This window comes from Rhinopithecus roxellana, chromosome 2, assembly GCF_007565055.1.
Source record: "Rhinopithecus roxellana isolate Shanxi Qingling chromosome 2, ASM756505v1, whole genome shotgun sequence".
In the NCBI taxonomy this organism is placed as follows: domain Eukaryota; kingdom Metazoa; phylum Chordata; class Mammalia; order Primates; family Cercopithecidae; genus Rhinopithecus; species Rhinopithecus roxellana.
In genome coordinates, this window is record NC_044550.1 from 25,299,359 (window position 1) to 25,327,268 (window position 27,910).

At 36.8% G+C, this 27,910-nt stretch overlaps 1 protein-coding gene across 2 annotated transcripts in view; it reads left to right on the forward strand.

The window, feature by feature from the left end:
- The first annotated feature begins 2,158 nt into the window (after positions 1-2,158).
- ANK2 (ankyrin 2) overlaps positions 2,159-27,910 on the forward strand; it is a 501,960-nt gene continuing 476,208 nt past the window's right edge. For both annotated transcript variants that reach the window (XM_030916064.1, XM_030916069.1), the window contains exon 1: positions 2,159-2,212. In XM_030916064.1, the coding sequence (XP_030771924.1) occupies positions 2,192-2,212 (21 nt within the window). In that variant the 5' untranslated portion in view covers positions 2,159-2,191. The remainder of the gene's footprint in view (positions 2,213-27,910) is intronic.

Genomic DNA, 27,910 nt, shown 5'->3' on the forward strand with positions numbered 1-27,910 from the left:
ATTTGTACAAAGACACAGAGAGGATTGTTCACCACATACAAAGTGAACTATGGGAAGATTTTTTTTCAAAGAAGTATTATGGTACCTATTTGATAACTGTCATTACATACACAATTCCAAGGAAATTTAAAAACGGTGGTTGTGATTTCAGTGTCTGAATACTTGTTTATAATTTTAATAGCTCCTATTAAGGTTTATGTGAATGTGGACACCACATCTGTTGAAACTATAATCTTTTAATCTAGACAAAGAGTAGATCAAGTAAGATAAGGGGAAGAAAGAGGACTGGGGCATTGAACATGGTATGTGCCAGAGGGCTATTCCCGGGAGTTCAGAGAGCCTCCTGGAAAATGAAGAATGACACTGCCTTGACTCCATCATAATAGCTCTAAATATTAATAGTTCACAAGTGAGATAGTGAAAACCCTCTGGCCAAGAAAATCCAGGATTGTTTCACATTGGGCTATGGTCCTCAAACTTCCAACTGCATCAAAATTATCTGGAAAGCTTGTTAAAACACATAGTATTGGGCCCCACTTCCAGTTTCTCATTGGAAGGTGGAGGGGGGCCTGTGAATTTGCATCTCTAACGAGTTTCCACGTGATGCTCATTCTGCTGGTCTAGGAACCACTGGTATAAGGCAGTGATTCTTGCCATATTTTCCTATGCTTTAATATGCAGAGGGATCATCTTGGAGAGTTTGTAGAAAGTGTAGTCTTTTTTTTTTTTTTTTTTTTTTTTGAGACGGAGTCTCGCTCTGTCGCCCAGGCTGGAGTGCAGTGGCCGGATCTCAGCTCACTGCAAGCTCCGCTTCCCGGGTTTACGCCATTCTCCTGCCTCAGCCTCCCTAATAGCCGGGACCACAGACGCCCGCCACCTCGCCCGGCTAGTTTTTTTGTATTTTTTAGTAGAGACGGGGTTTCACTGTGTTAGCCAGGAGGGTCTCGATCTCCTGACCTCGTGATCCGCCCGTCTCGGCCTCCCAAAGTGCTGGGATTACAGGCTTGAGCCACCGCGCCCGGCCGAAAGTGTAGTCTTTAAAAATTATACTGATGTGGGACTCAACACTGAGATTTCTGAAAAAGCACGCTTAGTGATTCTGCTATAATTGGTCCAGGGATCCTAAGCCATTGGATCATTTCTAACACTTAGTATTTGAGTCTTTCATGTTTTCATAACCATTCATGGGCTTGAATGTCAGTGAATAGCTGTTAAAGTTCCAATATGCTTTGAAGAATAAGAGAAAATAAAGTAGAAGCATGGCCATATGTTAGTGGCTTAATGATACCAGAGGTGAAATCAAATCTCATGAAAGTCTGATATATTGTGATACAATAATGCAAGCAGTTAGCATAACCTGATGCAATATAACAAGATTTTGGCATTAAAAACTTGTCCAATCTCTTGATATTATGTAACATGTAAATAAACCAAATCTTTTGAAAGGAAGCAGCAAAATATAATAAAAAAAGAAGACTTTAGAGATGGATATATCCTGGCTCTGGCATTTACAATGCTGGTCAAGTCATGTAAACTTTATGATGTTTAGTTTTTCTTACCTGTAAAGGAGACTTAGTAATTCTTATTTTACGACATGTCATGAAGGATAAATAGATACGATATATGAGATGGCTAGTGTAGCTGCTGACATATTGTAGATGTTTAACAAATGGCAGTTATAAAAGGAAGAAGAAGGGATAGGCCACACGCATCTGTCATTTCTTAGTTTTTGTCATCGACTGTTAGGTAGGGAATGTTTATTCAATTTAATACTCTTTGGTCAGCAGTTTCAGGCAATGCTTTTTCATGCATTTAGACAGACTCTGAAAGTAAACATAGTCACTCAAGATTCTTATGAATCTACTTATGATTGAATGAACATTCTCATGTTTTAAAAAATCTATTTCTCTTACATATTAATAGGCTATTTTTCATCTTTTATCACATTCTGTTTTGGCTACTTTACTGAACTCTTGAAATGTTCAAATATTTTTGCTTTGCTCTTTTGCATTTATAATAGTGACTTTTTAAAATGAAGAACTCCATCAGTGCCTGCTACAAACTTATTTTGATTTGAAATATAGAAACTGTTCTTAATGATAAATTGAAATGGTTTCAAACTTCTAATATTTTCTCTTTTTTATCCTTTTAGGTAAGTAATGAAAAGAGACATGAAGAATTGATATTTCAAATGACCACCATGTTGCAAAAGGTACTTCTGGTATTTTAAGTATTACTTTAAAGGAATCTTATAAAAAGACACGGAGGTTAGAATGTAACTAAGTACTATTTTGGTAAAAACAATTTTTATGAAAACAGATTTAAAGATGTTATAGCATTAACAATTTTGTAATTATAAGCAATGTAATATACTATAAGACTTTTCTTTCTATAGTCTAGGCAATTATCATTGGTATTATTTGGGAATTAAAAGGTAAATAGATTGATTGTCTCTTCCTCAAGATATTCGTTGCTGGAAAAAGGGAGGTGGAGGAAAGAAATTTGAATAAATAGACATAATAAACACATTGGGATTTGTTCACCAAAGTCATCTATTTTTTCTAAGAACTTATGAACTTGTTTTCTGTGATCAGAACATTATCTTCATAATTATAAAATTGATTGCTATAAGGTTGTCAATAAAGTAAATTGATTCTAAATAATGCAAATAGATTGCATCCATATGGAGAATTCTCCAGATTCTACATTTAAATAAAGGGGAAGGAGGGAAGAAGAAATATTAGACTTAAATGATAGAACGTAAAAATTATTAGTCTATTTATATCGCACACACGATTTGGGGAAATCTGCTTGTATTTTTAAGTCATGAATCTCATCTAGAAGAATCTGTTTCTTTTCTAGAAGGAATCTATGAAATATTGCAAAAATCATCTCATTTGGTTACAGAGGAAACAATTACATGGTGAACTATTAGATGAGTTGTATGACATCATTAACATTGACAATCATGCAAATATCCATGATGTTTCAGGTGCAATAAATCATATATGGTGCCTTTGTACTAGATTAATAATTTAATCCAAGAACAGAAGATATGCGAGAATGCCAAAAGAGGAGAAATCAACTTAGCTTTTTAATAAAATTGTAATTTTTAACGCGTTTCTCATTTTGCTTAGAAATTTCCTCAAGACCTTACAAAATTCAGGTCATGTACTATTGAAGATAAGATAAAAAGAGGGGGGAATAACTTAAAAATGTGTCCTCTTCGAATGATAATTATTTGACATACATTTTCTATACTTTGTGGCTATTCTTTTGAGTGCTGAAGGAGAATTAGACAATTTTATTAATGTTGATAACGAGATAACATTAATCAGCTTGGGCTATTTTCTTTTTGTTTTTGTTTTGTTTTTTGAGACAGGGTCTCCCTCTGTCACCCAGGCTGGAGTGCAATAGTACAATTATGGCTCACTGCAGCCTCCACTTTCCGGGCTCAATCCCACCTCAGCCTGCTGAGTAGCTGGAACTACAGACATGCACCACCATGCCCGACTAATTTTTAATTTTTTTTATAGAGATGGGTTCTCACTATGTTGCCCAGGCTGGTTGTGAGCTTTTGAGCTCAAGTGATGTGCCCACCTCAGCCTCCCACAGTGCTGGGATTATAGGCATGAGTCACTGTGTCTGGCCAGCTTGGGCTATTTTTAGAAGGGTGGATATTACTCTGCTTTATTATATAATTAATATTATTATATGAGTATATTCCAATACATTTTGCATCATTTGAGACTTCTAGGTATAAAAGCTAAGTCAGAAGTTGGATAGATGAATCTTAGAAGCTCGGAGGAAAGATCTGTGATTATGGTATGAAAAAGAACCAATTCCACTTCTTGACAAAGAAGGGAAGAATATTGATTTGTAGTGAGTGCCAAATGTTGCTGACAGATCAAAGAAGATAAATGCATCAACAAACCAACAGGAGTTTTACATATAAATGTCCTGAGTAATTTTGGCAAGGGAAGTTTCAGTAGAGAAGCAGGGGCAGAAACCAGACCGGAGTGGTTTGAGGAGTAAATAAGAGATAAGGGGATGCAGTTAGCAAAAAAGATAGCTTTTTGAACATTTTGTCAGGAAATAAAAGTGCGGAGAATCCAGCATCTGGATAGGGAAGTTGGGATAAGAGAGTCTTGAACATGTTTACATTTTAATGGGAACAGTGCAAAAAGAGAGAGATTGGAGGTATGGGTTTCTGAAAAGGAAGGAAGTGATGGAGGAGGTGGTCTAGGAAGGAGAACTACCTATAGCCAGTGGGAAGGACAACATGCACATCAACACAGCTAAGGCAATCTCTGTAGGATACATACAGATACAGATAGGTTTGTAGATTTGGTAGGGAAAATTGAAGGGGGGTGTCAAGAAAAAGTTTCTCTGTCTAGAAGATGTGGCCAGAGTCGTTAGTGAGGATTTGAGGAAAAGGGCAAGGATTGAAGTATTGTTTGTGGAGAATGAGAGACAGAGAGGTCAATATTAGATTAGGCAAGTACTGATGACTAGGAATTTGTAGTATCATCAAACTCCTTAAATTTGTAAGAGTATCAAGTACATGAATATTACTCTCTAAAAATCAGAAATCAGGGATAATCTGTTTTGAGGGAAGGTATAAGAAAGATTTGACTCCTTTTCTTAGGTCCTCAGTTTTGGTTTGTGTCCTAATGACAGCATTTTCATGGCAAAATTTAAGAACACTTTTTACGTATGTATACATGTGCTAGCAAACCTGCACATTGTGCACATGTACCCTAGAACTTAAAGTATTAAAAAAAAAAAACTTGGCTGGGCGCGGTGGCTCAAGCCTGTAATCCCAGCACTTTGGGAGGCCAAGACGGGCGGATCACAGGGTCAGGAGATCGAGACCATCCCGGCTAACACGGTGAAATCTCGTCTCTACCAAAAAATACAAAAACACTAGCCGGGCGAGGTGGCGGGTGCCTGTAGTCCCAGCTACTCGGGAGGCTGAGGCAGGAGAATGGCGTAAACCCAGGAGGCGGCGCTTGCAGTGAGCCTAGATCCGGCCACTGCACTCCAGCCTGGGCAACAGAGCACGACTCCGTCTCAAAAAAAAAAAACAAACAAAACTTTTTGACCTTGAAGAAAGGATTACTTTAGCACTCCAAAATATATGTCCTTTTTGCCATGACTGAAGAGAGGCTGCTGTCCTTACCCAGGTGTCCTTAGGTAGGCACATTCTTTCTGCTCTGCTACGCATTCTTTGGACAGTAGAGTTAGACTGAAAGTGTTAAACAGGCCCAGAAGATGAAAGACTTCAGTTTGCTGACTTTGAATTATAAGAAGGTTAATATGTCCATTTAACTAGGAACTCTAAATTTCTGCTTCCCATGTGACTTTTAGGAGTGTTTACTTGAGGGCATAGAGCTTTTTATAAGACTGAAGGGATCTTTTAGTTCAGGTACTTAATTTTTTTTTTTTTTTTTAGTTGCAAAACCGTTTTGGAAAATAAAACCTGGCATTAACAAAGAGAACTATTGTGACTGCAGTGGGCATGGGGGATATGGAACCCACCCACTTATCCCTCTTCTTTCCCATCCTCCTCATCCCACTTTCAGGAAGTTCCCCGGAGACATCCTCATTGAATCTGGTGGCTCCATTGAACATTGTTTGAAAAGTACAATTCTAGGTGATCACAACTGTATCGAATTTCAGTGAAACATGAAATTCTTAAGATAAATTAACTGTGGTTTGAGGATAGTTTTTTTCTTTACAATTAAAATAGGCAGGTTAGTATCTACTTTAACCTAAAGTATAAATTCTTATCTTACATTGATAATTTTAGTGATAGTAGATACTAATTTTATCAAGAAAGCTCAACAAAAACCACTGCTAAATATATTGCAAATCTGGGATTTGAAAAGTCAAGCCCTCCTTTTAATTAATTTTGCTGATCAGGATTACCAAAGTTCATAAATGTGGAGCCCTTCACTAAGCTCATGAGTAGAACTGTTCTTCATTATCCTCAAAGGATAGATATATGACTGTGGCAGGGAGGATTAACTGCCTTGATCTTGAGCAGCCATGAAAGCATGTAGTATGAGTTACCAGGATGTTGCTTTTCCATTAAGGTATGACTTTGCCTAGGGCTGAAAACATCCATAAAGATGGGATAGAAGTTTTCGAGAAAACCACACTTTTTATTTTGGAAAGTGGAGTATTGATAAGGTAGAAAAGCCAAAATAAGAAATGGTTAAAAGAGGGTTAAACTGGAGTATGAAGAACTTGCTGACAGAGTTATAAAGACAATTAAAGAGGGCAGTTTAACTTGAGTTATTGTTAATAGTTAGCAATGCAATTAGGTGGGTATTGTAACTTGGTTTTATATTTGATGAAATGGAGGCTCATACAGGTTAAGTAACTTGTCAAACTCATACTGCGAATCACCAGCAAATGTGGCAGAGCCAAAACTCAGATCCAGATCATTTTATTTTAAGACCAAAATAGGCTGGTGAAGTCAGACTGAACAAACAGACAGCTAGGATGAGACGTAGTTGAGACTGGGAGAGACATAGCAAGAAAAGAGCTGGTCTTCAAAATCAGAGGGTGCTACTCAAGTCAAATACCTACAATGGCTCACTGAGAAAAAAGTGGCTTTGAGAGTCCAATGAAGGTTTATATCGTTAGAACCTGCTTCCTTTTTAGTCATTTCCTCACAACCTTCCCTCTAAATACTATAATGATTAGAGGACTGCCTCTGCAGGGCTTAGGCCTCTTGGGACTTATGCCACCAAAAGCTGTTAATACTGAGGTCAGATAGGAAGATCTCTGGCTGGCTGAGGACTCCCCATGGTTTTCCTGGCTTTGGAAGTCTGGCCCATTGATTCGGGATGGGGGACACTTTCATTCTGAAACTCATTTCCTGCTGAAGGTGAAGCAACTCAGTCTGGCCAGTGTCCCTGCCATCTTCTATTCTGTTGTATATCCCTGAACCACACATTAAGACCTGTACCTACTGGCACATGAAATCTTGTTCTAGTTATACAGAAGCAAATCACAAAAGGAAATGAGAATAATTAAAAGGGTTAAGTATGAAATCATATGGACCAGATATAAAATTTTGTCTCACATTTTTAAAAGTTGTTTTCAAGGCCTAGGAGGACCACTGGAATGACTGGAAGAAAATAGTGAAGACTAAACTTTTTAGATACTGGGGAATAGAATACCTTGCATTAACATGATTATTGATGAGTATATATTTCTGTTTGCATATGATGCCAAAAATCTTTTGTATACTTCAGTGGTGTACTTCATACACATTAATTGTAATTCTAGAAATGCTAGTAATTCTCTATTATAGTTACTATGATGGTCATAGAATTAATTAAGGGTACAACAGTAAAATTTGTGTTAATTATTATCAACCGTATTCTTTAGTGTTTAAAATTTTGCAAACAAATAAATAGAATAAGCACAAATTTCCGCAAACTTATATGAATCACAGTGATCTCCAATGTCTGTGTTGTAATTATATGCTTAGAGGCAAAACGTATAAAGAAATAGGAGCTTAGCCTAATCAGTGAACTAAATCTGAAAATACTGATCTCACAGAAAAGATCATGCCCTCCGCAGCATGAATCTGGCCCTCTTCATTTTGCTTTCCTCAGCTGGGGCTGTTCAGTGGTGCAAAGAAAACATTGTAAAATGCTTACAGTTTTTAGAAGTGCTTCTGAGTTCTTTAAATAATGGTAAGAGTTGCAAATCTTATAGGAAGGACCTATCACAGAAAAGTTTTATTCAGTTGCACAGGGAATGGTGAACTCCAGTTACTGAGAGCTGCTCTAAAGAGAAATACTTATAAGAAAGGGGTACTGAAGTATTCATTATCATAAAACTTAAAGAGAACAAATATGTGTTTCATTGCACATCTAAACCTAATATCTGTAAAGGGGGTCTGTGGCAGCCAGCAGAGGGAGAAAGTGAAATTCTGCAGACAGATAAAAAGGAACTTTCAACACCCAGCTTATTTTTTTGGCAGAGATTCAATGCACTGGGAATTCTCCAGCAAAATGGGTTGCACTTGGCAGATCTGCAAATATGCATATTTCTGCTCAGTACAATCAGGCAAACATAGAGACTTCCAGAGGAACTAATTATCTTTTGTCTTTTTTACCTTGGAAAGAGGCAAATATTTGGAAGACAACTAGTAAGAGATTTTAGAGGCAATGTTTAAAAAAATGTTGAAAGAGGATTCTATATTTAGCCTTCTTTTAAAAAGTTTTTAGTACCCATTTGTGCTCCGAAAATAATTTATCATAATTGGCAGAAGCTCAAGTCATTTGGTTTATAATTTGAAGACTTTTGTTTATTATTTGCCATTTGCTTTTTTTGTTTGTTTGTTTGTTTGTTTTTAGATGGTGTCTTGCTCTGTCGCCAGGCTGGAGTGCAATGGCACGATCTCGGCTCACTGCAGCCTCCGACACCCGGGTTCAAGCAATTCTCCTGCTTCAGCCTCCCAAGTAGCTGGGATTACAGGCATGTGCCACCATACCTGGCTAATTTTTATACTTTTAGTAGAGACGGGGTTTCACCATGTTGGCCAGGAGTGCGCTTTTTTTTTTTTTTTTTGAAGAGATGATGTATCTCACTACGTTGCCCAAGCTGTACTTGAACTCCTGGGCTTAAGAGATCCTTCCACTTCAGCCTGTTGAATAGCTGGGACTATGGGTGCGTGCCCACACCTGGATGCCATTATCAATATATTTTTAAACAAACTCTGTTGCTATGTTTTCCCTTATTATGTTGTCATTGACACTAGGGAGAAGCTAAAGTTTCTCTATATAATATATTTTGTCAGGTCATTCAGATAAAAAAAGAAAAAAGCTATGTACATCAGATATTTAGAGAATTATTTGAGGTAGCTAGAAAAATAGTTTAAGTTTTTAAAGTGAGTTAGCTAAAAATACATCTATTTAATTGATTCTTGTGCTCATAATTATGTCTTCTTTGTTGTTAAGAAGCTGATGTGGCACTTTAGGGACAGCAAGTGCAGTTCAAAACAAAATTTCCCCTTTCTGATGAATATTTTTTAAGTGACAACAATTGGAAAAAAGGAGGAACCGGGTATGTGGGCCAATTATTTCCGAACATTTATTTTCTATGAAAAGATGACCAAACCCTGATACCCTGATAAAACATATTACTTTAGAAGCCATTTAATCCTACTTCAAAGTTCCCAAGCAAAATTTCACTTGTGTAATATTGAATTTAAGAAAATCTAGTTGCCATTTTTTGAGTGGGGTAAGGGGCAGTATATATTATGATTTTCCTATCCCTCTCATTTTCTTATATTTTAAGTGGGGAATCCCAAGGTAGAAATATGTATCCCTAGAAAAGTAATGTGAAGAATATCCCACAATTATGAGAGCTGGATAGAGGATAGCCCACACTATGCTTTCTAGAAGACCAAATTTGTGAGCAGCCTAATTTATTTTGATATTTTTAGGAAGAAGTCAGCCATGTGACCAGAGTGAAGTAGAGATATGTGTTTGTAAATTAAATAATTTTTAGGTTCTAATCTCAGCTGCTTGGGAGGCTGAGGTAGGAGGATAGCTAGAGCCCAGGAGTTCAAGTCCAGCCTGGGCAACATAGTGAGACCATGTCTTTAAAATAAATAAATATTAAAAAATAATTTTCAGGTTCTAGAAATGACTACATCTAGGAAAACATGATGTAATGAATGTTGGTGGGGTGGGGTGGGGTGGGGGAAGCACTAGACTGAAAATCCCCTGAAATCTCTAAATTTTTTTCCAAATTTATAATTTTATGTTATAATATGTAGATGATTGCAACAAGGTACACTATATAGGCTCAGGATGCCTATGTAACAGTAAAAAACTCACGTTAGCTCAGGTGGTAGAGTGCAAAGTTTTTCATATCTATTGTTGCTAGGATCAATCCCTTTCTAACCATCCAAATTATTTGATAATAGCATAGTGCTATATTAAATATTACTTGAATATTAAAATGTATGTAAATGGCCAGTAATGAGTACTTAATTCCCTTTCTGTAATGTAGAGTTTTATGGCAAAATGAAGCTTATTGTAAAGGATTTTGACTAGTTCAATTATTTTTCCTGTTGAATATGTAAAGTCAATATTATCAGTCTCTCTGTGTTACTTAGGCTTGCCTTCAACTCCTGGGCTCAAGCAATCCTACCACCTCAACCTCCTGTACACAGTGTATTTTAATGTTAAAACAATTGAGTTAACTTTGTACTTTTACTTATTCTAAACTTTCTTAATACTGTGCTTCTGATCAGCATTAATTTTTGAATAATACATTTTGAAACTATATGTTCTTGAATTTTGCTCAGTTAGGTTTTGGAATCTGTATATGAGTTTAATACCTTGAATTCTCTGGATGGTTAAAAAATCTCTTTATAGCCTCTATTTCCCTCATTTGTACAGGTTTACAGATTGCCTCATCTATAAACTTATTAGATATGCATCATAAAGTATGTCTTGTTAGATATACTTATTTTTGTTCAGTAACTTGAGAGCCCTATTTGGAAATCATAGAGAAGTTGTAACATAGTGCATGGACTAGAGTTTGAAAGAGATCCAAAACTTATAAAAATGAGTCAATTTGACATGGAATTTAGATAAATACAGCATCTTTGAAATATTTTTTCTATATATATATATTTAATATTAGAGAACTTTAATGGATATTTATCCTGTCTTTTTTTTGATGGGAATATTTTGTTGAGTAGTAGTAACATCTATAGTTCTTACTTTCTACTAAGGAACTCAGGCACATCACACTTTGAGATAGATTATTTTCGGGTTTCTTTTTAGGTAGATTTTTATTATCCTCATTTTGTGAAAGTGGAAACTGGGGCTTCTGTAACTTGTTTGGGTCACATCAGTGGTGGTTCAAATAGACTTCAAATCCACCTGTCTGACTCCAAAACTCATGCTTTTCATCATGAAGTCAAACTGTAACTTACATATCTGAATACATCTATAATTGTTTTATATAAAGATAATGATGAAAAACCCATTTGTGTTACTGTTATTATATCAGTCATTTACAAAATTGATGTAGGATAAAATTACGTGTGCATATGGTATCAAAGGGAACTAAAATCTGGCTGGGCATCGTGGCTCACGCCTGTAATCCCAGCACTTTGGGAGGCCGAGGCGGGGGCATCACTTGAGGCCAGGAGTTGGAGACCAGCCTGGCCAACATGATGAAACCCCGTCTCTACTAAAAATATTAAAAAATTAGCCAGGTGTGGTGGTACTTGCTGGTAATCCCAGCTACCCGGGAGGCTGAGGTAGAAGAATCACTCCAACCTGGAGGCAGAGGTTGCAGTGAGCCGAGATGGCGCCACTGCACTCCAGCCTAGGTGACAGAGCAAGACTCCATCTCAAAAAAAAAAAAAAAAAAAAAAAAAAAAAAAAAAAAAAATAATAATAATAATGAACTAAAATCTGATTTTTCCCTTCTTTGCTTACTTTTCTTTCTGTGATCTGACGAAAACAAAAGGACCCAGCCCACGTGGCTTCACATTGGGAAGAAGAAGCACTCACTGTTTCCTAAAATTTAGAGCTAGAAGGGGCTGGAAAGAGCCAATCCTACCCCTGATTTTTTAGAATCAAATTCCTGTATCACAGTTGAAATGATTGTCAAAGGTAAGAACATAATGTTTGTCTGTTGAGGGAAAAAGTCTGTTGGGGATACCTGAAGGAATAGGTGAATTTGAAGATGTGAATTCTATTTTTGGAAAGCTTAATGCAGCAGAGGCTGATATAATGGCAAGTGACGGCTGCTTCTGGGGCTAAGTCCCATGACTACCGCTTTCTCCTGAATAGTTACTGGAAAATACATCTAGACTAAAGTTTGTGACCAAATTTAGGGCCTGTATGTTCTGATTTTCCCTGGATAATAAGGCTGTGAGTTCTACTGAATTGAATTGAGTTACAGAAATTAGATTATCATGCCTTTCCTAGTTGTTATTGTTCTTTATACAACTTACATGTTTTTTAGAGCAGGAATCTTCTTTAACTTCAAGATCCTCAGGGACTCAATGTTCATGATGGGAGCTCAGCAAATGTACTGGGTTAGACAGAGAAATGGTATTTGTGTATGTCAAACTTGATCTAAAGACCACTTTACCAAGAGCATGAGGCCCAACAGAAAAATAAGACTTTAAATAGATGTTTTTAAAGGATGAATTTCAAAGAAAAGTACAAAATGGGGTCTATTTTAAACTTCAAAGACTGGTAGCAAGATAGTATGAATTATTTTTTCATTTGGGTGGGCACAGTGGCTCATCCCTATAGTCCCAACACTTTGGGAGGCCGAGTTGGGTGGATCACTTGAGTCCAGGAGTTCAACACCAGCTTTGGCAAGGGGGTGAATCCCCGTCTCTACGAAATATATAAAAAAAAAATTAGCCGGGCATGGTGGCATACACCTGTAGTCCCAGCTACTTAGAAGGCTGAGATGGGAGGAGCCCTTGAGCCTGGGAGGATGAGGCTGCAGTGAGTCGAGATTGCTCCACTGTACTCCAGCCTGGGCAACTGAGCAAGACTCTTTCAATAAATAAATAAATAAATAATAAATAAATATTTTCTTCAGTTTATTTTGGGATTTAATCTTGCATTTGCTTTCATTATTGAGGCTTTGCAATTTTGTTTCTGGGCACATAAATTTGCTTAGTAAAATTATTATACAAGTATATACTTACTATACCATTTGCCTTTTATCACAGAATTTTATACATGGAACATAAAAAATTAATATATGCAAAAACTTTTCCATTCCTGCGTAACTCTTTAGTGTTTTTAATTGTCAGATATTATTGATATTTAGATGCTGCATTGAGAAAAACTGTTTTGTGAGTTTAAGATAAAAAGTTATTGTTAAACTACCTAGTAAAAATATGTTTGTTTTATAGCTCAAACAGCCCATTTACTTCTGAATTTTGATTGTTATAATTCCTGAATTAATAAACCTGTCACATGAATCTGTAGGATTTTTGTGTTCTGACATGGTTCTGATGAGGAAATGGACTAGTATTAAACCTAATAGTTTATGGATATAAGTGACAAAAATCTGCCTTTTTCAGTTATTGAAAGTTGCTGCACTAAATGCACTATGCTAAAGCATCTTAATAACTGAGCAGGACTGTGAGCCTCAGTGATAGAAAATAGGAGAATGTGGGGTTATTAATCAAAATCACCTTTAATGTGCATCATAATTCTATACCTAAACTACAGTTATGAAGCAGAGGAAACGGATCTGTGAAAACTTGAATGATCGATGCATAAATAAAATTCCTGCCTTTAATCTATTAAATATTTAAGTATTTCAATGAAACAATTGTAGTCTGTACATTTGGTAGCAGTTTGGATAGCGATGTTACTGTGAGTAAAAGTGTCAACTTTCTACCAAGATCTCATTCTCCTTAATGGCTGGGATTGAGTCACTTTAATAGCTCCCATTCCTAGCACATGGTCGGACACATTAAAAAAGTAAAAAGCAAACAAAACCCCAAAACTCTGATACACATTTGTCAGATAAATGAATAGGTGAGGATTTATGAGAATATATTCAACCAGTATAATAGCATCAGGATTTTCTATTCAATGTATTTTGATAAGCAATTCAATGATCAAATTATATATCTTCTCATTATATATAAAGTACTGTGATAGGTACTTCAGTGACATTAGGATGTCTTCAACAGGGCCCTGATTTTAAGGAACTTAGAATCATAAAGAAAATATATAGGGACAACTTAAATTCCAGTGCTATAAATGCTATGGGAGCAGAGAGGCATGGCTTGAATAAAGACCAGTGGATGTTCTGGAAATGAGGAAAAGCGTATGCAAAGGCAGGGGGATGTGTGAAACATGCAAATTCCACAGCAACAAGTCATTCCGGATAGCTACACCTCAGGGTTTGTGGACAAGATAGGTTTGAGTTGTGGTGTCCAGAAACCACACAATTACTTTATGCTACCAACCTTCTGCTAAAGTGACAAGTGCCACAGTGAAAAAGAGCTTCTCACAGACTCTTTCTTGATACTCTCTTGGATCTAAAACGCATTCCTTTTCATATTACATCCTGGTCAATTCTACAAACTTTTAATGCTCCCAACTTCCAATATTGTTGCTTTTCCTCCTATTTGAGATTTTGCTTTGTAACTTTAGATTTGATATCCTGAAGCAATATACTTATCCTCCACCACCAACACTGCCATGATTGGAATTCCTGCGGCTGATACAAACTGTAGGACTACATTGGAGGTAAAATTGGAAAGAAAAAAATGTGGAGCTCAGATCATGAGGGACCTTTATTCCATGTGTTACATGTTGAAAGTCTAAAGAGAAAGAAGTAGCATTGACAATAAACCTCAAATGTTTGGATATTAAGATATATTATTAGATGACATACATATCTTGGGGATTTATCATGGTTCAGCACTGAATCCTTACTTTGCAGGCTCAGAAACTAAGTTTTTCAGTGCACTAAGAAGAGAGTAGTCTCTTAGAGGTGAATTCACATTAAGTAACTTCACAAGAAGTGATGTATAATATGGACTTTCAATGTATTGTCACATAAAATTTGAATAGTTGTGCCAAATTAATTTGGTGTTCTGACTTTATGGGTCAATAAAACTATGTGGGAACAAAATATTAACCAAAAGATTTTTATATAAGCACGAGAACAGAAGAGGGGGAAAAATAATTAATTTGATTGTCAATGGCATCAGCCTAGTACCTCAAAGCACTACCTGTATAAAAAAGATTATCTGGCTACCAGGATTGGAGTGCTGGAGATTTGGGGCCTGCTCATTGCTTCCCTTGCTTGGACTGGCACTATCAACATCTTTCTTCTCTGACCCTGCTTTACCTGTCAGTTCTTTACTTATGCTTTTAGTCAAAGCATTCTTCTGAGTAGTCACCTATTCAAAAGATAAATGGGTTTTATTATACAGGCCATCTGATTGATTAGGGGCAGCTTCCTGGAAGAGTCTTGAGAAGGGCTCTGAGCTCAGCCAAGCTCAGTGGATTAGTGTGCTCCCGAGGTGATGGTTGAAGTCTGCCCAGGCTCAGGGAGGGTGGAATGAAGATAGCTTGATGCATTTGCCATCCTTGCATAAATAATTCAGGTTATGAAAGCACCTGAAAGAACGTAAGTGGGAAAGTGACATGAACAAGTTTTAATTTAGTGAAAAAAAAAAAAAAAGATGATCAGGTCACCTTCCCAGATTTGTCGCACCCACCCTCACTCTGAATGTAAGCTATTTGACAGTAGCTGGGAGATGTGGCGGAAACATCCAAGTCCGGACACTAGTTTTCTATGATCGCCTTCACCATGGCTGCTGCATTTATTGTCTGAGTGAATATTATTTTTCCTGTTTGAAGAATAGAGAGGAGAATGATGCCACACTCTAAAAAATAAAACTAAAAAGCATGATAGTAATATTAATGATGCAATCTGCTGTCTTCTTAAGTGTTTTGAATGTTATTTGGCATATCAACAGAATGAATAGTTTTGGATTGCAAATGATTTTTTGTATCCTTTAATTTTCATGCTATTTGCTTTCTGTTTTTGAAAATTTGTTGAAGATTTTCCATGACAGTTTGTTTTTCTAAATTCCCACTTGTTTGTTTGCTTGGCTGTTGTCTATTTGGCTACTTCTGGAACATGGAATTCATGTTTGCATATGATTATATCTGCATAATTATTTGAGTTTATATATAGCTAATCAGGGGTGGTAATATGCTCTGCTTTAATTGAGCCCTGATTACTTCTGCTTTCTATGGATTTTCTATTTTCTTTCACTTTTTAGTTAATAAAGATTTATTTATCATTTTCCATATGCAAATACCCTTTTAGGCCTGACTAAAGCAGAACTTTTCTCAGCTTAGAATAAATTTCCTAGTATACAGGAATATGCATACTAATATTGTCTTTCAGTCTTAGCTCCATATTGACAATTGGCAATAGCATCTTTTGTATTAGATGGATTTATAGGTGATAGTGAAGACTTGTAGCAGTTACATGGAGCGGGGTATAGCATTAAAGCAATTTATTATTTTATAATTTGTACTTCGATTAGCATTACTCATCCCTTTTTTTTTTTTTTTTTTGAGACGGAGTCTCGCTCTGTCGCCCAGGCTGGAGTGCAGTGGCCGGATCTCAGCTCACGGCAAGCTCCGCCTCCCGGGTTTACGCCATTCTCCCGCCTCAGCCTCCCGAGTAGCTGGGACTACAGGCGCCTGCCACCTCGCCCGGCTGATTTTTTGTATTTTTTAGAAGAGACGGGGTTTCACCGTCTTCGCCAGGATGGTCTCGATCTCCTGACCTCGTGATCCGCCTGTCTTGGCCTCCCAAAGTGCTGGGATTACAGGCTTGAGCCACCGCGCCCGGCCGGCATTACTCATCTTTTATCTCTTTATCACAGTTATTTTTATTTGTAAATGTTAACTATTTTTAATGTTTATAAAAACAAGCATTATTTTAAATTAAAAACTCTATAGAAACTCGCTCATTGATGGTCATTAATGTCGGTTGAAGTCCAACGTGTCAGGTAAGGAAATAAAACAATTAGTTTATTTTATGAAGGCCAATTTAATATAATTAATGTATGTACTAATGTTCATATATATTTATTTTTAATGTGCCTAAGTATTAACAGTGTGAGATACATAGGACTTTCAACATTATCATTATTTTTCCTAAGACAAATTAAATAAGTATAATACCAAATTTATTTTCCTAAACAAAAACTAACAAGCAGAAAATTCATAAACCAGCATTTTATTCAAACTCCTGTCATATAAAATAGTCATGTCTTTGCTTTAATTTTACTAAGTGTTTTGCAAATGTAGCAAACTGTGGCCAGACTAATGTTCCAGTTGAGAAATACAAAAGTGAACTTTAAGTGCATTGTATCTGCCATTAACGAAAATGGAACATCTTAAGGCAAGAATAAATATCACTTTGATTAGTGAATCTGTCAGCCTAACTATAGCTTTTCTTTCTTGCAGCTATTAATAATTTATTATATTTAGAGTTGAATAATAATTTATTATATTTAGAGTTGAATAATAATTTATATACTTAGAGTTGAATAATAACATTATGGAATTTTAGGTTTCCTGGGAAGGGCCTTTTCAGATCATTTGGTCCAATGATATTATTTTAAGTATTATAGGAGTAAAAGTTCTTCCTCTCTCCAGTTAGTGGCAAAATTAGGTCTAGAACTCGTGTCTCTCGCCTCTAAGCCCAGGACTCTTTTTCACCACTCTATGTTGCCTCTGATTTATATGGCATGTAATATCCACTAATCCTTTATAAGACACAAAGTCAATCTGCATTTGTAATGTTTAATGAGAAGACTCAACTCATTCTTCTTTTGAACCAATGTTTATAAAACATATTGTGTGCTGGCAACAGCTACTGAGATGGTTTTAGGGAAAGACATGATCTCATGACATTAGAGTGGGAAATGTCCATATACACTGCCTTCCTATAGCCAAAGAAAATGTGTTTCCTATCAAAAAACCAATCAGTTAAGAAATAATAAATGTTTCCAAAATATTATACATATACCAGAGGATGTAGAATGTAACACTAAAGGGACAAAATGCATTTTATTTCTATGTTTTAAAAATCTGAACAAAGTACAACAGTCTTTAAGGATTTTTGATTGTTTAAACATACATTTTACTTTTACTTACAAATTGAACATTAATATCTTAAATTATCTTGGATTTCCACAGGATTTACCATATTAGTTATAAATAGTGTGCAGTTCAGCACAGATAAGCCATTTATTTGCTTACTTTCCTTATATAGTGTGTATTTTCATACTGCCATCAAGGATGGTCTGTTCTATTCTTATTTTAGTTGAACTCTCATATTCACTATACTGTATTGCACACACATGTACTTGAAGATCAAGGATGCCCTCTTGTGCCTCACCTCCCACTTTTATTGTTTTGAATGCCAAATAGAAAATAGTTGAATTTTATATTTAAAGTTAAACCTAAATAAAAGCTGTTGTATAGCTCATGGATCTCTGATAAAATATTCAAGGAATTTTATTTATTTAAACACATCGTGTTATTAGAGTGTTTTTAATGGTGATTAGTCCAAATGAATAATTTTATGTATTTTTTTCTTTCTTTTTATTTTATTTTATTTTATTTTACTTTTTTGAGACAGGGTTTCGGTCTATTGCCCAGGCTGGAGTGCAGTGGTGCGATGTTGGCTCAAACTAATCCTCTCATCTCAGCCTTCCAAGTAGCTGGGACTACAGGCATGTGCCATGCCCTGCTAATTTTTGTATTTTTTGTAGAGACAGGGTTTTGCCATGTTGCCCAGGCTGGTTTTGAATTCCTGAGCTCGGGCAATTCTCCTACCTTGGCCTCCCAAAGTGCTGGGATTACAGGCATGAGCCAACGCACCCGGCTGATTCTGTGTGTTATTTTCTTATGAGAAATATTTTCTGCATTAGATTTCTTTCTTTCTTTTTTTTTTGAGACAGAGTCTCACTCTGTCACCCAGGCTGGAGTGCAGTGGCGGGATCTCGGCTCACTGCAAGCTCCGCCTCCTGGGTCCACGCCATTCTCCTGCCTCAGCCTCCCGAGTAGCTGGGACTACAGGCGCCTGCCACCACGCCCGGCTCATTTTTTGTATTTTTAGTAGAGACGGGGGTTTCACTGTGTTAGCCGGGATGGTGCATTAGGTTTCTTTAGGGTTTTTTTGTTTTGTTTTGTTTTTTTACTGTTCTATAATCTGACATTTCTAAAAGTAAAAATAATTTTGAGGATTGTGAGGTACCATTCTTCTAATTATTTTTTAAAGAGATGGGGTCTTGCCATATTGCCCAGACTGGAGTGCACTGGCAATTCACAGGTGCAATCATAGCACACTACAACCTCAAACTCCTGGGTTCAAGCTATCCTCCAGCCTCAGCCTCCAATGTAGCTGGGACTATAGACACATGCCACTGCACTTGACTTCTGATTTTTTTTCAGAACTTAAAGGGAGAATTTAAAATACTTTTCTATTTTTGTTGCATTATCCACTACTTTTTCCTGTTTTTTAAATGTTTATTATCATGGCTGCTAAGAAAAGTTTGTTACTTTTTCATTGTCAAATGTCAAATAGCATGGTCTTCTATGGATACTACTTAGAATTTATAGTAATTAGGCTTTAATTCATTTGTCTTTGAATATATTTGTCTGGGAACTGACATCTGACAGGTACCAGATGGAATAAAACTCTGGTCTGAAAGAAGTTTCTGATGCTGGTAACCAGCTCCAGTGCTGTTTAGCATTATGGCCTTGAACAACTGACTAACATCTTTGGACCTGTTTCCTGAATTGTTAAATGAAGAAGTAGAACTGGATAACTTCTAAAGTTCCTTTTGATTCAAATATTGTAACTCTTGAAATTGTAGGGCTACTCTAACTCGTCTTAGGTGTGCCCACATACACCAGTCTCTAGAAACTTTGGTTTCCTTTAACTGCAGATTTACAGAGGGTAGACTGGCTCTTTCTTTGAGAGTTTTTAGGACAGAATGCATTTTTTTGAGTAGATCTGTATTGAGCTGCACTTTAGTTATCTTCATCCTAACTTCTGTAATTTTCTTAAGTGGTTGTTCAATCCGCCTCTTCATGTAGCCCAAGGGTCCTATATATGGCTCACGGTGTCACATTCAATCTGTGACTGGGTTTTTTTACTATCCACGTGGGCCACATTTAACAAAATAATTGACAAGGAATATTTACCAACAATGAAATCCTGTTCATCTGATTCAGCCCAAGTTGAAAAACTTTTACCTTCAGCAATGTTCTCAATACTTTGTAGAAAAATGATACAAAGAAGTAAAAGACAGGTGATTTGATTTAAATATACAACAGTGCATTCAATAATGTAGTTCTGCTAGGAAATATTTGAGACAGTAGCATAGACTGTTCAGCCTTGTGTGACAGAGTCAAAGATGGGGTAAGTCAATTATTTTGAGCAAAGGTTTCATATAGAGCTTATTTGAATAGGAAAAGGAAGGTCCTAGAAGCTTGATGTAATAATCAATGTAAACAATTCAGTCTTGATGTTGTATTTAAGGTATTTAGCTATGGTCAAAACCTGAAAAACAGCTTTAATTGAAAATGGCTCTTTAATATTCCTTGTCACTGATACCAACCTAGCAAAACCCAAGATACAGTAGAAGAGGAAATAAAGTTCTTATTTTAGGTTATCTCCTCTGTTTCTATTATTACAAAAGATAAGTTGTTTTTACTGTGTCTTAAAAGGAAAGATAGTATCTTAATAATGCTAGGATTTTTTTTCTAGCTACAAAAAATACCTTGAATTTATTATTAGACATGTGTAGATTTTTTTTTTTTTGAGACGGAGTCTCGCTCTGTTGCCCAGGCTGGAGTGCAGTGGCCGGATCTCAGCTCACTGCAAGCTCCGCCTCCCGGGTTTAAGCCATTCTCCTGCCTCAGCCTCCCGAGTAGCTGGGGCTACACGCGCCCGCCACCTCGCCCGGCTAGTTTTTTTTTTTTTTTTTTTGTATTTTTTAGTAGAGACGGGGTTTCACCGTGTTAGCCAGGAGGGTCTCGATCTCCTGACCTCGTGATCCGCCCGTCTCGGCCTCCCATGTGTAGATTTAAATGTCACAAGATATGTACTTCCAAAATAGAGGTGCAGTTTCATCAATCAGCATACTGTAGTGGACACATTATTCTATCTTTAGCATTTTTATATTTTGACATTTAGTAGCACTAGATTCAAAGCTAATCCCACTCAACACATAGCACTAAATTTGACATCAGTGAAATTAAATATATTTATGTTCCAATACTTTGAAAATTGCTCTAAGGAATGAAATTGAAGAGTTATTTTAAAATGTTTTTAATGTTGTTGCTTCATTGCCTTTTTCAAATATAATGGGAAAACAATTGGCCTAGTAGAGTGCTGCATGTAGTGAGTACTGAATCTGCGAACTAAAATGTTAAGCTCTATACTGTGGAATTCCTTTCAAAATGATTATAAAACTAAATGTTGCTGTATTTTTTTTTTTTTTTAATGAGCACCTGTCTAATGAAATCCCCCAAAATAACAAGCACAAGTGATACATAAAGTTGGGGAAAAATAACATGAACTAGATATTTTTGAAAAGAAAGACTGTCTTTTGCAAATATGAATTAGATATTAAGCAAAAAGTTCATGACAGCTCTAAAATTAGAATGTTCATTTTAAGTACTCCCAAAGGGCCAACTGCTGAAATTTGAACAGTGAAATGAACAAAATGGGAACTGAAATATTAACATTAAGCAATCTCTTGAGTAAAGTTGTAAAAAATAGTATTGGTCACTTTTACTATGTTGTTAAGTTTTAGATATTGGAATAGAGAGGAAGAAGGAATTTGGAAAGGAATATAATAAAACGCCCAAATTCTTGGAGTTTGATTCAAACCAAAAGGAATGATCTCTGAAATTCAGTACAGATTTTAAAACAATAATTCTTTCAGTTGTGAAACACTTTAGTTGCACCTCTGTTTTAATAATTTGGAAGATAATTCTGTAAGTCCCAGTGTAAAAAATGAAGAATGATATATAAAAATGATTTTAAAGTTAGTTAAAAAGGTGAAGATATACTGACATTTTAAAACTAAGGACTCTTTTAGATTTCTTGAAACATCTCTAAAAGATGTGAGCTGGCTGGGCACAGTGGCTCACATCTGTAATCCCAGCACTTTGGGAAGCTGAGCCAGGGGGATCACGAGGTCAGGAGTTCAAGACCAACCTGGTCAACATGGTGAAACCCTGTCTCTACTAAAAATACAAAAATTAGCTGGGCATGGTGGTGGGTGCCTGTAATCCCAGCTACTCGGGAGGCTGAGGCGGAGAATTGCGTGAACCTGGGAGACGGAAGCTGCAGTGAGCCGAGATCACACCACTGCACTCCAGCCTGGGAGACAGAGTGAGATTCCATCTCAGAAAAAAAAAAAAAAAAAAAAAAGAAAAAAAAGATGTGAGCTGTATATTCATGGATAACATTTCATCTTAGATAACCGGTACATATTCTGGCTACTCCTGGGTGAGAAAACAGCTTTTTAAAAGCTGACTTGTCAATATTATGATAGCCCCATTTAGAAAACAGTAAAATAATAATAAGGAAATTGTTAAATTATGAAATACCTATGAAATGAGATATTATGTAGCTATTTAAAAGTAGCTTTTGGCCGGGCGCGGTGGCTCGAGCCTGTAATCCCAGCACTTTGGCAGGCCGAGACAGGCGGATCACGAGGTCAGGAGATCGAGACCATCCTGGCTAACATGGTGAAACCCGTCTCTACTAAAAATACAAAAAAAAAAAAAAAACTAGCCGGGCGACGTGGCGGGCGCCTGTAGTCCCAGCTACTCGGGAGGCTGAGGCAGGAGAATGGCGTGAACCCGAGAGGCGGAGCTTGCAGTGAGCTGAGATGCTGAGATCCGGCCACTGCACTCCAGCCTGGGCGGCAGAGCGAGACTCCGTCTCAAAAAAAAAAAAAAAAAAAAAAAGTAGCTTTTAAAGAAATTGTAATGACAGGAAAAAAGTCCACTACCAATAATTTTAAAATTTAGGATGCAAAAAAGTGTATCCAACATGCTCTCAACTCTATTATTTATATGCATAGAAAAATGCAAAAGAAATACATATATAACAGTAGTGGTTTTTATCTGGATACATAGAATTTTTCTTTATAATTTAATTTCAAATTTTTCTTACATTAAATATTTATTACCTTTTTTTTTTCTTTTGAGACAGAGTCTCACTCTGTTGCCCAGGCTGGAGTGCAGTGGCACAATCTTGGCTCACTGCTGCAAGCTCCATCTCCCGAGTTCACACCATTCTCCTGCCTCAGCCTCCTGAGTAGCTGGGACTACAGGTGCCTGCCACCACGCCTGGCTATATTTTTGTATTTTTGGTAGAGACGGGGTTTCACTGTGTTAGCCAGGATGGTCTTGATCTCCTGACCTCGTGACCTGCCCGCCTTGGCCTTCCAAAGTGCTGGGATTACAGGTGTGAGCCACTGCACCCGGCCATTTATTACCTTTTATAATTAGAAACTACATTTTTAAAAGCTTACTGATTTCAAAGGTCACTGTAAATTACAGTAGTGAAAATAATCATTATTAAGTTTATGATAAAAGCTAGTTTTTTGAAATGTACAAGAAAGAAAAGAGCAAAGAATGCAAAAAATACCTAGATTAACCTGAAACTGGGGTCAAATGCTTCAGTTTGTCTCTCAAGTACAGCAACCACTGTCTTAGAAGAATAACATCCATCTGTTTTCTATCTGCTACAGTACATTGCATAACATTTTTAGAAATATGCACGTTTCCTTTTACCATTGATACAAAAGATATATCTGCATAATGTAGATCCTATTGACTGTAGAAATTATGTCCTGGAAGAAAAATTTCACTTGGTTGAAAAAAATAATAGCTTCAATCTGTAGGTCCCTGCTAATATGAAACTTGGCATAGTCCTCCTAGTTCCCTATGATAGTGATAGTAAGCACCTCAAAGAAATTTTTAATTCATACAATCAAAATGTATAAGTATACTATAAACATTTTGGGCCTACTTGAATGGAATAAACTTGGAAGAACTTTGGGAGACTGTATAGAAGAGTTAGCTGTTACAGAATTATAAGTAGTTTAATTAAAGTTGTAGAGCATGAAGTGAGTTTTTTTTCCTGGATTTCTCTGGTAATCAATCCATTCTTCCACAGTTGAATGGAACTATGGTCAGCAAAGGGAGAAAGCTTAAGTGGTCATGAAAAGAAAATTTGGTGATACTTTTCTTTTAATAGAATGTTTATAAGTAAAGTCAGGCATTAATAGTTTGTGTTCTAGACCTCTACACAAAAATTTCAGAAATAACTTGCTTGAATCATTTATTTTTTAGCCAACAGTGTGTCCCATCTCAGGCTAAAGTGGCGGGAACCTCTATCAGAGTCATTTTAAAAGTTCAGGGACTTGGATTCTGTGCCTGGAGAATCTGATTCAATAGGTTTTCAGTAGTGTCAGGGAGACTGTATTTAAACAAAACAAAGCAAAGCAAAACAAAACAGAACAGAAAGCCACCTCCAGTCATTTTGGTGTGCAGTCCAAATTGAGAATGACTGGGAGGAAACAAAGAAATAAGTTATCAGGCAGATCTTCATGTTGTTCATTCTCTGAAGAGCAACTCAGAGTCTACTCTTTAAAATTGGTAAAATATTTCTTTTTCTAATAAAAAAGATCTTTTCTTGTCATGAACTCTCCTCCCACATGTTGATAGTTTTTATGTCTATTGTCTGAGGTTCTACCATGCCGGGAATATGAGGGCAAAGAACAGGTCAGTGATTGATTCAATTATGTCGGCATGAATTATCAAAGATCTGAAATGGGCAGAAGAAATCACTGGGTGTCTGTTCACTGGAGTGCTAGGTGTTGTCTAACAGACCTCCAGGAATTATCTGATTCTATACGTGTTTGCATATTTGATTCTGTTTCTAGGCTGTTTTATAACTTGTAGAAGTAGATGTTAATTTATAGAAAACTGATAAGGCAAATGAATCTTTTCCGTAGAAATGCTAATACACTTTGTCAAGCAGAAATAGAATTAATTTCTGTCCTAGAGAAAAGTAATCCCAAACATTCTATTTTACTGCCATGTAAGATACTAACCAGCTTTACGTTTATTACCAAAACCATTTCAGTATTTAGCATATATGTGGCTGTCCATATTGTGTTAGTTCATTCTCACACTGCTCTAAGGAGATACCTGAGACTGGGTAATTTATTAAGGAAAGAGGTTTAATTGACTCACAGTTCCACAGGACTTGGGAGGCCTCAGGAAACTTACAATCATGGCCAAAGGGGAAGTAGACACATGGCAGCAGGAAGGACAATGAGAACCAAGCAAAGGGGAAGCCCTTTATAAAACCATCCGCTCTGGTGAGAAATTACTCACTATTACGAGAATAGCATAGGCAGGGGGTGGGAACCATTCCCATGATTCAAATATCTCCACCTGGTCCCACCTTTGGCATGTGGGGATTATTACAATTCAAGGTGAGATTTGGGTGGGGACACAGCCAAACCATATCACATGTACATGTATCAGATTCACCTTTGAACCAGTTTTAACATCTTACTGATCCTCTTATTAATTAATTAGCTACATAAAATCCTTTATATCATCTTAATTGGTATGATAGCTATGATTTTACCATTTTGAAAATGGTGCTTTAGCAACTATAAATCCTTACGTGACTCAGATTTGACTTTGGAATGGATTTTCCAGCAGGGATATTTCTATATCTGTTGCTCTTTCAAGTAGTGGCTGTTTTCTTACTCATCACTAGATGTCACTGGATCGGGAGATATGATATATATTCCCTTTGCTCATTGTTGCCGCTTTCAGAAGTTGAGATGATACATTCACAAAGTCTTTCTCTGATATCACAACACTAAAAAACAGAAAAAATGTGTACATCATCTGCCCTTGTTTTTTCTGAAAAATCTATTTTTTCAGATTTGTCAAAAAAAATCAAGTATCTTGCAACCATTGGTTACATCATAGTCATTCTCATGTCTTTTACTAAACTATAGCCATAAACTCCACTGCATTCACTGGAGGAACATTCCTTGCTATCATGGCAACAGGCAAAACATGTCAAAGTGATATGGAACTTGTACATATTTCTCTGACCTATTGTATGGAGATGTGACTTTGTTCCTGAAACAATTCAAAGATACTCTCTTTTGTTCTCTAGACCAATAAACTTTCTCATACTAAATAACCAGAACAAGAAAAAGCTGTCTCTAGATACTTTCCGTACTTAGTTAAGAAAACCCCCGCTGTGCCGTGAGCCTGTATAATTTATAAGCACTTTCTGATTTTCTAACAGTCCAGTAGGTTCATTCTATTTAAAAAAATGAAAAAGAGGCCGGGCGCGGTGGCTCAAGCCTGTAATCCCAGCACTTTGGGAGGCCGAAGCGGGTGGATCACGAGGTCAGGAGATCGAGACCCTCCTGGCTAACACGGTGAAACCCCGTCTCTACTAAAAATACAAAAAAAAACTAGCCGGGCGCGGTGGCCGGCGCCTGTAGTCCCAGCTACTCGGAGGCTGAGGCGGGAGAATGGCGGGAACCCGGGAGGCGGAGCTTGCAGTGAGCTGAGATCCGGACACTGCACTCCAGCCTGGGCGACAGAGCGAGACTCCGTCTCAAAAAAAAAAAAAAAAAAAAAAAGAAACATTTACCAAAGAGTAAAATCATCTGTGATAACCTATTTATTAAATTTTAGAATTAAGATCATAAGGACATTTAAAAATAATACAAATACAGAGAAAATACTACTACACGGAACTTCACATTAAAATGGTTGCTTTATTTTTTTGAACTCGCTTTTGAAGTAATTATACTTGCCAGAAGAAGTGTCTTTCATTTTTCTAAGCTGATAGAGTTAGAAAATGTCTTAAATAGAAAAATAGTATGGTACTATAAAAAACAGTATGGTACTGTGGTATGTAGTTATGTAGTATGGTACTTTGAAACATTTCCATTGTCAACCATAAAAATACACATTTTTCTTAAAAGATCTAAGGTAGAATTTTTTGGCAACCGTAATTGTCACCGGCTGAACTGTGTCTTATCTGAATTTCATATGTCGAAGTCTTAACCCTCAGTACCTTAGAATGTGGTTGTACTTGGTTTAGGGTCTATAAAGGGGGTGATTAATTTAAAATGAAATCATGAGTGTGGGTCCTAATCCAAGACGATTGGTGTCCTTCTAAAAAGAAGAAGTTGAGACTCAGACACTCGCAGGACAAAGACACACACATGTATGTAAGACAGGCTACCTGAGGACACAGGGAAGAGACAGTCATCTGCAAGCCAAAGAGAGAGGCTTCAGAAGAAACCAATCCTACCTGACACTTCAGTCTTGAACTTTTAGCCCCCAGAATTGTGAGACTGTGAGAAAATACATTTCTGTTGTTTAACCCACTCATGACATCTTTAGTTTTTTTTTTTTTTTTTTTTTTTTTTTTTTTTTTTTTTTTTTTAGACAGAGTCTCGCTCTGTCGCCTAGGCTGGAGTATGGTGGTGTGATCTCAGCTCACTGCAACCTCCGCCTCCCAGGTTCAAGTGATTCTCTTGCCTCAGCCTCCCGAGTAACTGGGACTACAGGCATGCTCCACCATGCTGGGCTAATTTTTGTATTTTTAGTAGAGACGGGGTTTCACCATGTTAGCCAGGCTGGTCTCGAACTCCCAACCTCAGTTGATCTGCCTACCTCAGCCTCCCAAAGTGCTGGGATTACAGGCGTGAGCCACCGTGCCCAGCCTCCGTCTTCAGTTCTTCAAATTGAGTTCAGGGTAGAATATGACAACCAACACTCAGATTAGTCTGTAAATAGGTAAATTTGTACTTACCAGTTAAAATTTATTTGACTCCTTTCTTTGGTCAAAGTCAACTTCTGCTTTTATGAAGTCCATGATTTACAATACTATACTTCTCTTATTAGCTTGAAAATGATTGACATCTTATTTATTCATTAGGTAAATATCTGTTCTAAAAAGGAATTGCAATGAGAAAGGCAAATTGCCTTCAGGATTATGAACAAGTGAAGAAATGAAAAGAGTTTTATGGCAGGGAAGCTCCTGAACTTGTTGGCTTGTTGTGACCAATCTTCATCCATTTTGAGGATTCATTGTGTTACTGTGTTCATGGGCAGCACTGCATTAATCTTTCTTTTGTGCTTCTGTCATGGCCAACATAGGCACTAGCCAGCTGGCCGCTTAGTTTTTCCTAAGAAATCTTCTATTTCTTGACCTCAGATGCCTCAGATGACTGGTCTCTAGG